At 36.5% G+C, this 16,121-nt stretch overlaps 1 protein-coding gene across 1 annotated transcript in view; it reads left to right on the top strand.

Moving 5' to 3' along the window:
* Positions 1-15,023, top strand: part of TMEM26 (transmembrane protein 26) — a 56,510-nt gene extending 41,487 nt beyond the window's left edge. The window contains exons 5-6 of the mRNA XM_002718471.5: positions 8,547-8,623; positions 11,175-15,023. Of these exons, the coding sequence (XP_002718517.1) occupies positions 8,547-8,623; positions 11,175-11,596 (499 nt within the window). The 3' untranslated portion in view covers positions 11,597-15,023. The remainder of the gene's footprint in view (positions 1-8,546; positions 8,624-11,174) is intronic.
* The last annotated feature ends 1,098 nt before the right edge of the window (positions 15,024-16,121 follow it).

Below are 16,121 nucleotides of genomic sequence, written 5' to 3'. Positions count from 1 at the left end.
CCTCCTTTTTGCTATTATTATATATGCAATGGCTTTCAAAAGTTTTTTTCCACAAAAATAAACTTATCTTTTAATTTCCACAAATTTTTGAAGTATCCCAACATAAGTATGTCTTCCCACGTATTAAAATAAATAGCCTCAAAGACTTCATTAAAAACCTAATTTTTCATGCTTGCTTCGGTTGCACATTCACTAAAATTGGGAAAATGCAGAAAAATTAGTATGGCACTTGTGGAAGAAAACAAAACACCTGATATTTCTTCTAAAGCAAATTTGCTAGCAACAAATTCTCCCTTTCTTTACCTGGGAATGTGTTTGTTTTGCTTTTATATTTGAAGGGTAGTTTGGTATATAGACAGTATTTCCTTTGCACATTATATATATACTGTTCAACTGTCTTTTGGCCCTCATTGTTTCTGATCAGATATCAGCCATGACTTATTTTGTTTTTATCCTGTACTTTTCATGAATCAATTTTCTGTAACAATCTTCAAGGATTTCTTTTTTCCTTTGTCTTCCAGTAATTTGGCTGTGATAGATAAGGGTAGATCTCTTTGTTGCCAGTTCTTTTAGGGCTGTTTTTTTTGTTTTGTTTTGTTTTTGTTTGTTTGTTTGTTTGTTTGTTTTGCCTTCCTGGATTTGTAAATATTTTCCCTCAAATTTTTCAACCACTGTATTTCTAAATATTTTTTCTGCTCTTTTTTCTCTTCCTCCATCTGGAACTCTTATTAACAACATGGTCACATTTCATAGGTCTTTTAGATTCTAGTAATTATTCTTCAATCGTACTTACCCTCTGTCCTTCAGATAAGATAATTTCCATTGATCTATTTTCAAGGTCCCTGATCCTTTCTTCTGCCATCTCAATTCTAGAGGTAGTATGAAGAGTAAGTCCATGTGGTGAACTCTGCACTCCCATTTTTACATTTCAGCTACAGAAATTCTGTTTAATCCTTTTCAGAGTTTCTCGGCCCTTACTTATTTGTTGAGCTATTGCTTTACATTTTCCTCAATTTATGAAACATAGCTTGCTTTCTTTCTTTGAAAGCGATTATAATAGTTGCTTTGATGTCTGTTTCTGCTGGATACAATATCTGGGGCCCTTAGGATCAGTTTCTACTGACTGCCTCCCTTCCCCAAGGATAAGTCATACAACCCGTGTTTTTTTGCATATCACTTACTTTTTGAAAAACATTCATTTGGGTGATATTTTGTAACAATGTATTATCCCCAGGCAGCCACCACCACCATCATCACTATGTCAGGTTTCTTTCCTTGAATCCACGGAGATCTTATTTTTTGTTTGCTTTTAATTCTTAGCTTTACTTTCAGTGTGGCATGCTACAGTCATATCTATGTAGTTTGTGGTCAGCCAGTAATTTAGTCAGATTATGCTCAAACACAGCTCTTACGACTTCTAGCCTCTGATGATCTGTTTATGTTTTGGGTAGCAAATTTTATTTATTTATTTGAGAAACATAAGTGGTTTTCTTATTAGAATCAAAACCAGAGAACTTTCTGGCACAAATAGAGTGTTGCTGCTCAGTTTCTTGAAGAGGAAGACAATACTTGAAAATTGTTATTTCTGAGAAGAAGCAAAAAAGTTGCCAGTCTGCAAACAAACATAACAGGTGATTTCAATGAAAGATAAAATATATTTTAATAAAACATAGTTTCAAGTATTATTCCACATAACAAGGCAAACCTAATATGGGAGGAAAGGGCTTGTGGAAGGAAAGGCCCCACTCCCTAGCACATTTTAAATTCAGGATGTTTTCATGTCTACTTCAACTTTTATTTGCCACTGGGTCTCTTGGGTTTTCCCTGTAAATGCCTGCAATTGCTCAGTCAGGCAAGCATACAGGAGAACTTATTTAGCTCTTCTATAGCTCTCTTATTTCTCTCCATTAAATTTAAAGTTCACCACTTATCCCAACAGGGATTGCAACCTCAGATAGAAGCTATGGATTTTCCCATCCATTTCTAATCAAGTTTGTTACGTTTATTGACCTTGCTTCTGAGTATGAGATTTCATACTGCAATTCCCATCGGTCAGCACCTGCTGACCACAGTTGGTTTCCACTGCCAATTCCTCCCTGGTAAAACCACTGCTCTGACTGGTCTACATGGTTTTAATGTTCTTGCAACTTGCATAAACTTTTCACAAGGTTTTTGTGTCTGCAGGCTTTACTTTTCCTAGAGAATTTACTAACTTTACTTTTCCCTGAGTATTTACTTTAAAAAACTTGAAATCATAAATTCTTTCTTTTCCCACTCTCCCAACCTCTTACCAGTTTACAAGAAAGAATGTCTACCCGTAAGGACCTGGAAACCATCACTGAAATGTACTAAGTAATGGAATATATGTAAAGAATGGACTAAATGTCTTACGGAGGTAGAGTCCCTACTCACCAGTCTGTGTACATGGTTTGGGGTGGTGGGTGGGGAGGGGAGGGAAGGGAGAGCCCAACTTCCATAAGTCTCTATTAGCAAATAAAAAAGGCCTAATCATGCTAATGAACTTCCATTCTAACATCCTCCAGTACTTTTACATCAGGTTACTTTTACCCCAGTGCTTAAAAACTCTCCCACCTTTAATTTCAGCAGAGTTAAGAAGTTCTAGACTATTCAGTCTCTCTCCCATATTGGAATGATATATCTCTCTTATTGGAACAGTCTTGAATAAATTCTGCTCTCCTTGTTTAACTCTACCCAGTGTAAGTTGTCCTTAATGTAGCCATTCTGAGGATATGACAATGTCCATGGGAAATGCTGCAGATTCCCACTGTTCCAACCTGAAGTTCTTCCGTGTTTTCATGAATAATTGTTACTAATTTATTGTTTGTCTTTGGATGATTTTCAGACACTGTAATGGTAATTTTGGGCAATTTTCCTGGTGTTATATTTGTTTATTGGGAAAAGAATTTACTGAACTTCTCATTTTGCTACACTTCCCAATATTTTCACAAGTATGAAATTCAATATCAGTACTAGGAAGGGTCCACAGGCCATTTATACTTTTGAAGATTACTCCATGCAGTCTTTTTTTGAACATTGACCATTTTCCCATAGCATTACTAATATTTCATTATAGCTGACCAGATACATCTTGCTTTGTTTACCCTGTTTCTTTCTTATTTCTTTTCATATTTTTTGATGAAACATTTCTACTGGCATAGAGTGACACTTTGCTTTCTTTTCTCTAAAGATGTTTGTCACTTTTTGGAAAAGTAGATGAATTCTACTCATTGATTCTCTCTTATCTATAGGAATATTTCCACTTCTGAAGGAAACAGTTATAAAATTGCCAAAATATGACCTATTCTTCCTAATTTTCACCCACTAGAATGGGTGTATTGAATCACCAAATTCCTGTCTTCTATCCTCCTAGTCTTCCAAGTAGAGAAGTGATATACATCAATAATTATATTTTCAAGGCCCTTTTTCCCTTTATAAGTCCATTCTCTGCCTACATGTTTCTCAGTTCGCATTTATGGAGGCAGATGTCACACATGAGACAGTGATGGATAAACCCACCACAGAATTTCTTTGCAAATCTTGAGGTTTTTGTCATTTAAACACAGTGATTTATTCACATGCCAGCATTTAGTCTTCCTGAGTATTTTTCTCTCTCATCTAATAAATATATCTGACTGCATAAAAGTTTTCCTGACTTATTTTCCTGAAGTTATTTCTCATACATTCACTAATATATGTGTTTTACAAATGCATTTCTTAACACTCACTCTATTCTGTCATTTCTTTGTGCACAGATAATATATTTATATGAAAAAGCATACATTCATTATTATACAGTGAGCATTGGATTTAATTAGTGGTAGAGTTAGGCTAAAATGGATTCCTATTTTGTATGATGATGAAATTAACACCAAAGATTTTAATAAGTATATTGACATAATATTAATAAAAGAAGCAAATATTAGGTAATGTTTATTTGTTACTTTTATTTGCCAAGAAGTCTTCTAAGGATTTAGTTTCAGAAGTTATTTAGTGTTCAATTTAACACTATGAGGAAGACACTATCATTATCACTATTTTAAAAGTAAGAGTATCAGGCAAAAGGAATTAAGAAAGTCTCAAGTTTACATGTGATATAAACTAACTAATTTGCAGTGACCTACCATACTTAGCCTGAGTTAGATGCTATTTTAAGAGCTTCATATGTTTACTATATATCAATATTATATTTAATAAAATCACATAAATCCAATGAATATGATTTTTCTCATTCTCAAATTGAGATGAGAAAATTAAAGCATACAGATGTTAAAATACTTGTTAAGATCCATATAGCTAGCACATTACCAAATGAAATTGAAGCCCCATCCTATGATTCTGATGAAGGTGCGAATCCTGGTGACTTGACACTAAAGTCCACACTTTACCACTGCTTTCTGCTGCCTTGCAGACAAACTGTACATGAATATTTGGTAAAATTATTGCCATGTGGGATTAGAGGAAACATCAAAATCACCATCTTGTGGAAGATCTATTTGGCATCTACTGAAAAATCCTCTCTAAAATATTCTCAAGAAGTTGTTCTATAGACTGAAAAACTCCACTACTAAAGAACATATTAACCCAAGTCACAACTTAGTCTCTCTCTCTTTTTTTTTTTTTTTTTGACAGGCAGAGTGGACAGTGAGAGAGAGAGACAGAGAGAAAGGTCTTCCTTTGCCGTTGGTTCACCCTCCAATGGCCGCCGCGGCCAGCGCACCACGCTGATCCGATGGCAGGAGCCAGGTGCTTCTCCTGGTCTCCCATGGGGTGCAGGGCCCAAGCACTTGGGCCATCCTCCACTGCACTCCTGGGCCACAGCAGAGAGCTGGCCTGGAAGAGGGGCAACCGGGACAGAATCCGGCGCCCCGACTGGGACTAGAACCCGGTGTGCCAGCGCCGCAGGCGGAGGATTAGCCTAGTGAGCAGCGGCGCCGGCCTGACTTAGTCTCTTTTGTAATAATATTATTAGAAAGTACTTTTATTCATTGTGATGAAATTTGGATTCTTACAGGTGCAGCTAAATTCTTTTTAGTACTCTGAAGTTACAAGATATAGGTTTAATTTCTCTTTCACATTATACTTGTTTAAACACACAAAATAAAGCTTCTGCATTATTTTCTGTAGTTTTCAGTTTCCTTACTTATTGCACATATGACACAGCTATGAGTTCCCTTCTCATTCTAGTCTCTCTTTCTCCCACCCCAGCTTTTTAAAAATTGTGTTTATTTGAAAGATAGACAGAGAAGGAGAGAAAAAGAGACAGAATGATCCTCTATCTGTTGATTGACACCTCAGATGCCTGCAATACCTGGGGCTGGGGCAGGCAAAAGCCAGGAGCCAGAAACTCCATTGGATCTCCATGCTGATGGCAGGGACTGAAGCACTTGAGCCATGACCTACTGCCCCCTAGGTTTATTATCAGGAAGGTGGATTGGAAGCAGAGTAGCCAGGACTTGTTGCAGGCTCTCTGATATGGGATGTGTGTGTCCCAATTGGTGGCTTACCCCTCTGTACCCATAGTCTCTCCTTAAAAAAATTATTTATTTTTTATTTCTTGGAAAGACAGAGATAGGTGGATAGAGAGATTCCATTTACTGATTCACTCCTCAGATGCCCACAACAGCCTGGGTTGACAAGGTGGAAGCTAGGAGGCAGAAATTCAAGTCTCCCATATGGGTGACGGGGACCCAAATACTTAAGCCATCACCTACTGCCTTCCCAGGATACATGTTAGCAGGAGGCTAGACTTAGAAGTGAAGCTTGTCTCCGCTATGGCCTGGGAAAGCAGTAAAAGATGGCCCAAGGCCTTGGGGCCCTGCACTCATGTGGGAAACTAGAAAGAAGCTCCTGACTCCTAGCTTTGGCCCAGAACCTGCTGTTGTGACCATCTGGAGAGTGAACCAGTGGATGGAAGACTCTCTCTCTCTCTCTCTCTCTCTGCCTCTTTCTCTCTGTAACTCTGCCTTTCAAATAAATAAATAAATAAATCTTAAAAAAAAAAAAAAAAAAGGCGAAGCTGGGACTTGAACCTAGGAACTCCAAAGTGGAATGTGGACTTCCCAAGCTGCATCTTAATCATTGTACCAAACAACTGCCCCCAACATCTCCTTTTTTTTTTTTTAAGGATTTACTTACTTATTTGAAAGGCAGAGTTACAGAGAGGCAGAAGCAGAGAGAGAGAGAGCTCAGAGAGAAGTTTTCCATCAGCTCGTTCACTCCCCAGTTGGCCACAATGGCCGGTGCTGCACCGATCCGAAGCCAGGAGCCAAGAGCTTCTTCCGGGTTTCCCACGTGGGTGCAGGGGCCCAAGGACTTGGGCCATCTTCTACTGCTTTCTCACGCCATAGCAGAGAGCTGGATCAGAAGTGGAGAAGCCGGGTTGCCAGCACTGCAGGTAGTGGCTTTACCCACGACGCCGCAGCACCAGCCTCTGTAGATATTTCCTTTTAATACAAATAACTCTCTAGTTTTGGTTTCTACTCCTAAAACAAATAACCATATTAGTATGGGCAAATTTGCTCAACTAATATTTGCATCTGCTTTTTGAGTTGGTATGAGGATTACATGTGCTCATAGATTTAAATATTTAGAAAACTATCTAATGTGTAAGTCTTAGACCAGAAACTGTAGGTAACATTATTTTAAAATTCAATCACTTATTGGAATCTTCTCTGTATAGACATCGTAAAGAGAGAGAAGTGTGCATTTCTAAGGCACTTCTACTTAAAATTCTAGAATTTTACATTTCTTGTAAAGTGACCTGTGATTCCATTTGAATTTGGAAAATCATGAATCATGTCACTCTGTGGACTTGTAATTAGATAATAGTAATGGAAAATCCCTGAACCTTTTTCATGGCTGTGACTGTGAAAAGCTATCTCTTTGATCCTATACTATCTACTAGGTTATCCTGTTACATCCTGCAAATTCCTGATTGAGTCTTCACGGTAGTGGTTTTCTACTGAAGCTCCATGTCACATGCGCACATGAGAAGTTTCTCATCACCAAGTCATTGACGAAATGTGAAGTGGAACAGAATCACAGTTGAGCCTGCAATAGCCCAATACAGAGCTCCCTTTGGGGAATTATTTTCAGTTAGGAATTAACCTGACAACACTCACACCCAGAGCATTTCTTAATTTTGTTAAGAGGGTCACTATGGGAGATTTTTCTTAGAAGCCTTGTTTACATACGAATGTCTTATCAATTTATATGGCATTTCCTGCTTGGTAATCCTAAGTCTATTATATAAAAACAAGGAAATGAGCTGAGTTGGGTACAATTGTTCTTAGAGAACCTGTGCTGATGTTTAGTCATTACTGTGTTCTTCCATAAGGACCCTCAGAAACCTTTTAAAGAATCACTTATATCATCTAATAAGGGATTAATAATAATGTATTTTTTGTACTTTAAGATATATTTCTGCTTCATTTTGAAAGTTGAGACTTCATTTTCCTGTCATCCAGCTGTGTCCACCATTAACCACCAAGATAGATAATGATGGCTTAGAAATAGCATTTACAAATTCTCTGAGTTTTGAGATTTAATTTTGCTTGGTTTCAACACTTGAAGCATTTAAAGATATCCCTGAAAATCACCTCATTTCATTTAGTTTCCATTATTCTTCCCTGATGCTTTTCTAGGCCTCTCCAATCTGAAAATCGCTCTCGTTAGAAGATGGAAATCAAATCTGTTGTTAACACCACTGGTCTCAAATGGATAACTTTCTCTGTGTTTTTGACAAGAATTTATATGACTTTGGTACTTTTAAAATATATTTTACATTTCTATTACCTCGGTTCTTTCTGATGTCAGTCTTTGAGTCCATTCTGTTAGGTCTAAGACATTTATATATTTGCCCAAAGAAAGGCTCTTGTTTTGTACATTTAACCATTTCATCTACAAATGTATGTTGAGTGCCAGCTAGTTGCTAGGCACTGTTCTAGGTACTTCAGATCCACTGGTGAATGAAACAGACCTATTGCTAGCCTACTAGGCTAATGTCTGATGTCAATCCTCCACTTTATTGTACATCAGTATGATTTTCTTTTACATGCCAAGTTTTAATTTGTGAACATCATCTAGCCCTTTTGAGATGTCTCTTCATTTAGAGTCTTGGGATATTAGAGAATAATTATCAAATTTTCCCTCTGAATCTTACTGAAATTACTCCGCAATCCATGTTGATACTTTAGTATTTTTCCTAGCATTTCTTTCACTTAACATTTCCATGGTTTTGTAAAACTGAAGAGCAATATGAAACCAAGAAACTTTGCCATCATTGGTGCTGCGTTAGGTATGAAGCTTTAGATGTTTTCCTTTCCATTTTTTTTCATTATTCCATTATGATCATGCATGGATTTTTTCATGGATTTATAAATCAGATATTGCAGCCACTCGCTTGAAGTTTATTAGCGATATACTCAAAGATATGTGATCTATTCAAAGATATAGAGATATGTGTTGAGATTTCTTTCTTCTGCATGTGATCATTCTTTGTATTATTAATTTTTTCTGCATTTTAGAAGTAACCCTGCACTAGTCTATGCCATTCTAATTTTATGGACTTGGAGCATGCTGCAGTTTCCACTTGACCTGGCAGGTAGGTGTCTTTGTCTTGACGTTCCTGTAAAGGAAGAGAAAATTACAACTCTTGATTATAGAATGTTCTGTTGCTAAATAGGTGATTGAAAGGATTATCATTTTGATTCACCAGTGTTCCAGCTTAGCTTAGAGAAAAATTACATAGAAATTTAGGAGTGCCATGTGTAGGTCTATTCTAGTGTATGATGAGCTGAAGATAGTTGAGTGGATTATCACACAACTTTATATTCACATCAAACAGATGTTCCAACACTTACAATTGTAAATCCTTCTGAAACTAGAAATTTTATCTATACCTCAGGTTTCACTCCATGAAATGGAAATGATCATCACAGTAGTGGGCTTGAAGGTTCTTGTGATGACTGAAGATGTAAAGTGCTTAGCAGGTAGCCGGCGTTGATATTTTTAAGGGGTCATTTTCATTCCTCTGTCAAACTCATGTATTAGAACCTCAGTAAGAGTAAGAATAGTTTCAGAGTCAAAAGTGGAAAACTAAAATTTTCCTCAGTGATGGCAATTGGAATTTGTTTTTAATTTAATAATGTCATAAATCCCCAGGATTTTCCAAGAAGTAAGCTGTTTTCCATTTCTTACTAATTGTAATCTAGAACTGCATTGTGCACTAGCTACATGTGACTCTGTAAATTTCAATTAATTAAAGCTAAATCAAATAAAAGCTCCATTACTCACTCACACTAGCCACATGTCAAGTGCTCAACTATCACATATGGCTGCCATATTGGACAACAGAGATACAGGAAATTTTTACAGCATGGAAAGCTTCTTGAAACCTTGGAATTTTGATTTGGGAATTCTCCTGGATGCCATTTTACTCTGAAGAAATTATAGAATGCCCTAATTACATGTTCCTTCATCTGGCTTATTTTTTATGACACCCTATTTGATGGCCTCAGAATTAGAATTAATCCTTTGGACAAGGATATTTAGCTTTGCAGTGCTTTGATAAGCCCTGAGATCTGATCCCATCCTTGACTTCATCATATGGTTTTTGAAGCAAAATTGTCACCAGAATAGAAGGAAACAGATGTTTGCTAATCACACACACACACACACACATTTTTTTCATAGTATGCCTTAAAGGGTACACTGTATTCATTGGTCAGATAGAATCTACGGAATATTGGGTGCCATCACTCTAGATATCAAGCAATACCCTCAGGAGGTCCTTTGGCAAACATTTCCTGACCCTAACTTCATAGGAAAGAATATTACTGATCTTATGTCATTTTTTTTCTTTTGTTATTTATTCTGCCCATTCTCACCCTCCCATATCTTGTGGTTTATAGCCTTGCTAAGAAAATTTTTATTTAAGAAAGAAATTTTGTACACTTTCAGGGGTGATAATGTTATACAGCTGTTTGAAAAACAAAGACCAAATGTTACCCTCTGACTAAATCACTATTGTATTTTCCAACAAACAGTACATTATGAACATTCATATCAAAGCAGCTTCATAATATTTTCAGACTTCAGTAGATGAAGGCATTCTTTGTTTTGAAACTCTAAATGGACAGCTTCATTATTATAAAAGGATTATTTTCTGACCTCGACCCTGAATTAAATTTACATTTTAGAAATTAAAACAAAAAGTTTCATCTGTTGATTGGACGTCCTTTTGTTCAATGAGAAAAATCAGTAATTATATCCAGTCTTTCTTGTAAACCGTGAAACAAAAGCAGTAAGGAGTTAAGACAAATACAAATAACAAAGCATTTATATGGGCTTGTTCCCGCACTAAAAAAATATATTTGACATGAATAAAGTTTGAATTTGAATATAAGACTTGAATTTCCACAGAAAAATTACACATCCAAGAGTTCTTCAAAAAGGTTGTGGCAATGTGTATTATGAAAAAATTATTCAAGGATATCATTTTGGGGGCACTAACATAAACTCATCTTTTAATTCCATTTTCCATGAACTTTTTGTAGTCCCCTGTATACCTGTGAGTCAACTAGGCTATAGGTAGATTTTAAAGGGTAGATCTAGAATGATCTGGGCTACATCTAGTTTGGTCCATCTCCCAAAGTTAATAGTCAAAACAAGTCATTCATTATTCCAAGCAAAAGACAGAATGAGAAACTAGAGAAGGGACACACATGTTGTTCTCCTTGAAACAAAATGCACCACTAAGTATTTAGGCTTCTCAGTCCTCACAGATATCATTGTTATCACAGTTTTCAAAAGAGGAAAACTGAGGCCCAGAATGGTTAAGGAATTTGGCTAGCTAGAAAATGAGGTTGCCAGACTCCCTGATTTGAGGCAGTGAGTACTGCCTCCCTACACTGTGGACTGCAAGAACGCACATAGCACCTTCCTTTATCCTCTCTAATTTACTCAACTGTACTGTCCCCACAGTGAGAGCTAGCAGATAATCTGAAATATTTTACATGGATAGAATGAAATTACAGAATCATTTTCAGTCATTTACTAGCGTCAACCCAGTTTAACTTCTACCCCCATTTCATTTTGTCTCGGATTTCTGTGTGACAGAGAGAGAGGTTAACCGGTCTGTCTTGCATTTTCAGTGCAGAATGTCGTGTGCTCCTCCACTGTGCTAGCCCGGGGATTCCCTAGCCTGTTCTTCTGCCAGTACAGTGCGGACCTGTGGAACATTGGAATCAGTGTCTTCATCCAAGATGGTCCCTTCCTCATTCTGCGCCTCATCCTGATGACCTGCTTCAATGTGACCAACCAGATGCTGGTATTCTTTGCTGCGAAGAATTTCCTCGTGGTGGTGCTGCATCTCTACCGCTTGGTGGTGCTGGCTTTGGGAGCACGTGCTTCCTTGCAAAGGCATTCAAAAAGCTCCAAAGGAGAGCCTGTGTGCCAAGGTCGGCACTCTGAGAGTGGGCCCTCCCTGGAGGTCTGGCAGGGAGAGGCTAAGGAGGACCTGGCTATTGCTTTGCAAGCCTCACCTGCCGCCTCCGATTCCCACTCCACACCCTAGTAATTTACTGACAGCACTACAGCAACTGGGACATGTGGCTTTCTGGTTTCTTAGAGGCAGACTCTCCCTCTGTTTTTTCCCTCCCTTCTTTGGCATATAATGATTCTCAAAGGAACAACATAAAAAGGCGATGTTCAATCAAAGCTGAGAAATTTTCTTTCTTCAACTGGAAGGCGCTTTGATTAGTGACTTTTACTACAACTTTGTGTGAGATGGTATCAGGTGTTATAGTTGTTGAACAACTAAAATGATTTGCTTGTAGTGAACTGTTTGAAAAGCCATGGACAAGGTTATAGTGATATGCCCTGGAAAGATTTAGTGCAGACAACTGTCACAGCTGTGACCTGAAAATGCAGACGCTTTGAACTTTGGCTCCATTGTCAGACTATCTATTCTGATCTTTTCTGCAATGTGCTCTGACATCAAAAATGTACATTTAGTGAATGCAGAACAAATGAAGGGAAAAGTGCCTTTAACATTACCTCATTGTGGGCTGTAAGCAGTGACAAATCTCTGCCCAGCTTCCATACCAGATAAAGTCCCATTCATCCCAGGGAAGGCCTTCCCAGGAAAATCTTTTTTCTGGGTTGATGTGGTTTTCTGGCATGGCGCATATGCTCTTCTAGGAACTTTCTTGCTTTTGGCTTGGGTGCTATAAAGTTCACAGCAAGCCATTTCAATTACGTATCCATTGGTGGAAAGACAGCAAATACTGGTAAAAAGCAAGCAAAGACGTGATTTGCAGAGTTCGTCGGTGTTTTTCTGAATTCCATTTTACCATTTCCTGTACTACCAAGTTGAATCTTATGAGCCGATGCTGAGAAGTTCAGAAGCAGCGTATAAAGGGGCTTGGGGCCCTGTCAACGTTACCATGGTTTCTGGTGTTTGCCAGCAGCAACAACCATAATTGCAGCTCCTCTCACCTGCCACCACTGGAGATGGCCTTTGGTCTCAGGGAATATGACCACGGATGACCGCAACCACCCCGCCTACAGCCAACAGCCGTCCTATTGTGGCAATCAAGGCAATCCGCTTCATCTCCCTGCACGATGACTTCAGTTCCCAGCACTGGGAGAGCCATGTATTTCCATTACACACCTCCATCCTTTTCCGATGGAAGTGATTGAGAAACTTTTAAAGTGATTTTTGCTTTGAAAGGTATTGTGTAAAACTTCACATGGATGTATAGCAATAATTATGGGAGACAAACAAGTCTAAAACTTCTTTTAGGCTTCAAAGCACACGTAATTCTTCCTCTGTTAGTATGCTCAGATCATTTACGGTAGAGTATGCCCTTAATTGTGTGTAACCTAATGACAACCAATTGGGACAATTTTATCTATATATCTGTGTGACATGATATTCATTCAAAACTTTCAATAAAACGTTTTATATACAAATTCTGTTTCCTATGCAGTACAACGCATATTTTATAGTTATTTTCTTTTCTTCCTTGTGGTTCTAGGTTTAACGATACGATAATTGTAAAATTACACATGAAAGAATACATTAATACTTTTCCATAATAATTTTATGCAAGTCAAGATCAGTGAATTATATTTATATGAAGTAAAGAACTTGACAACTTTTAAGGGCATGCTATTTAAAATGCTTAGCAATTGAAAGCAAAAATAATAACTGCTATTTATAAAAAGCCTTTAGCAGAATCTGTTTTTATGCTGACTGTTTCATGTTGAATATTTTCTCCCACAACATGTATGTGCCGCTTATTATTGCAGATTTGCTCATGGCATACTTGTCATGTTTTAATTTTTTTCTTCCAGCAAAACAAACACAAGCCTCTAAAAATAGATCAAGTATAAAGTAATACGGCTGTTACAAAGATATTTTTAAATGCTTTCAAATCTGAGACTTGGCTTGGCTTCGTGAATGAGTTTCTCGTGTTTAAATAAAGTATTTTGTAATTAGCACTCCTGCTAAAGGCCTGGGAAATAGAAAGCCTGTCCAAAGTCTAGTTTTATTTAGAGTGCCAGGAAGTCAAAGAGCACTCAGGACTGACTGTCTTGGCAATTAATGGCAGCAAAAATAGACACACATTCTGCAGAGTTTTCCAGGAAAATCTGCTAAGTGAAGCATTTGTTAACCTAACTGCCAGTACTCCCACTCCCATAGACTGGCTGTTTTTATAGTACAAAAAAAAAATCCATATTAGTTTACTTTATTTACAAAAAAGCCGTAAGTTCAGATTATATCCCTAAAGGAAACTTAAAAATTTATTCAATTAAATGTATGCTTTTATTGTAGACTGCTGAACATTGTAATGTTTTAAAACATCCAAATGTTTGCTTTAAAGTGGCTAGAACATCAGTTACTTTCCATATGGTGACATCCTGGGATTGTTTGCCTTTCATTTGTAATAAGATGACTGACTCACGTCATCTGTATGATGCGATGCAGACCGTACCTCTCTGCCACACTACAGGCCAATCCCCGACGGCTGCTGGAAGTGACTCATTTGTGGTCATAGGTGCTGTTGCTAATATTGATACTGTTATTATTTAATTTCTTTATTGAAGGCTAAATGTCCTTCCTAAAAACACATTCTTTTTGTAAGAAAACACAGTGTACATGTTATAATAATACTGTGCCGAAATCATCTCATGACCATTTACTGGATGAATTACAGACAACAAGATTAGAAAACTCACCTTTTACTTGATTATTGTGTCAATTTTTATTTAAGCTTGAAGTGATGACAAAAAAAATTTTTTTGACTTGGTCAATAACATTTTTTCTAATCTGTTGATATGGCAAAGAATAGCAGGATTCACTGTTGTGATATTAATTAATAACTCATTGTGTAATAGAAACTTTCAGAATCTCTGGGAAGACATGTGTTGTATTTGCACAAACTGCAGCATTTCCACCAAGCCTCAGAGGTGAACACTGACTCTTACCATCGTTGGCATTTGATCTTGATGACTCTTAACCTACTCTGCTCTTAAAAGAGAGAAAGAATTGCAAAATCCAGGACTCTTCATCTTAACTCTACTCTGAGAGAGATGTTGAAATATACTGCAGAGTTTCAGAGATGCAAGTGAAAAAATAGCGTTGAATTACAAGAAACAAAGACTGGCATTTTTTTCTAATGTCAGACTTTGCTTTTTACTTAGTAGACATTCTGATCGGCTCTCAGAAATATCTGATTGGGAGCTGAACTAGGCAGCTGGAGGATGTTTACAGCTTTGAGGCTTCAAATAACTTTCTGTATGAAGGGAGTAACTTTAAACAATGTTTAAATACTTAACTGCTACAGCCTTATATTTATGGGTATATATCTTCTGAATCTTTTTTTACTAGAATACAGTATAAGAATATTTTCTCTGAAGTCTTTATACTATACTATTTTACTATGAATGACCTTTGTATTTTATTATATGCATTAAATAGTGTGTGCACAACTTTATCTTAATGTCTGTTTTTTGCCAGCATTTCATGCCTTTGTTCTCTTCTGTAATTCATTTCCTTCATGGTTTTTAAGCTCTGGTTTAAGAAATATAACTGATTTATCTAGAATATGATTAAAGTGGCATTTCAAACTAGTGAGGAAAAGCTGACCAATTTTGTAAATGATGTTGGCAAATTTTGCAATTCATCTGGAAAAAATAAAGTTAGATTTTTATCTTATGCAATATATAGAAATAAGTTCCAGATGAATTAAAGATCTACATGTAAAATGAAAACTATAAATATTCAAAGAAAATATGGAATGTGTCTTTTGCATGGGGAGGATGGGAAAAATCATCAGGAGTAAGACATGAAACCCAGAAGCCAAAAAATAAGTGATTGACAGATAAATAGTCTAACATTCCTCAATGGGAAAACATATAATGAATACGTTGTTATTGTTTTATTTTCTGGAAAAAAGGAGCCAGCGCCATCATATGAGATAAAGGAGAGGTATAGATATTGGAAAGAAGGAGCTAAAATTATCATTTATTTGTAAGAGATAGAGTCTTGAACACTCAAGAAGAGCATATTGAAAACTAAGAAAACTATTTAAAATATCCTGAAATATATGAGAATTAATAGCTTTTCTGTATACAAATATCACTTATAATGATTTTTAAGGAAGAGATTGCCTTACAATATGAACTAAAAACACAAAATACATAGAAATAAATGTGTATTAGATCTATGTGAAGAAATCTTTCAGATGATATTGAGTGTCATAGTGAATAATTTAACACAGAAATATATATTCTATTGAATAGTCAAAAGTGTTGACATTTTCAAAAGTGTGAATTTCCCCCAAATTCATCTATAAATTTAATAAAACTTCATAATGGTTTAAATAATAGTTAAATTTTTATTAACAATGCAAAACTAATTCAAAAGATTTCATGATAATATCAACAAAAGAATAACTGGAGAATATGAAAAGGAAACAGAAAGAAAAGGTTTTCAATATATTTAAATATTAGTTACAATCACCAAAATAATCTGATTCTGGCATATGGGTAGGAAGGTTAAAACCTTTTTTTTTTTTTTTTTTTTTTGGACA

This window comes from Oryctolagus cuniculus, chromosome 15 (genome assembly GCF_964237555.1).
Source record: "Oryctolagus cuniculus chromosome 15, mOryCun1.1, whole genome shotgun sequence".
In the NCBI taxonomy this organism is placed as follows: Eukaryota; Metazoa; Chordata; class Mammalia; order Lagomorpha; family Leporidae; genus Oryctolagus; species Oryctolagus cuniculus.
This window is presented reverse-complemented; position numbering and strand designations above follow the sequence as displayed.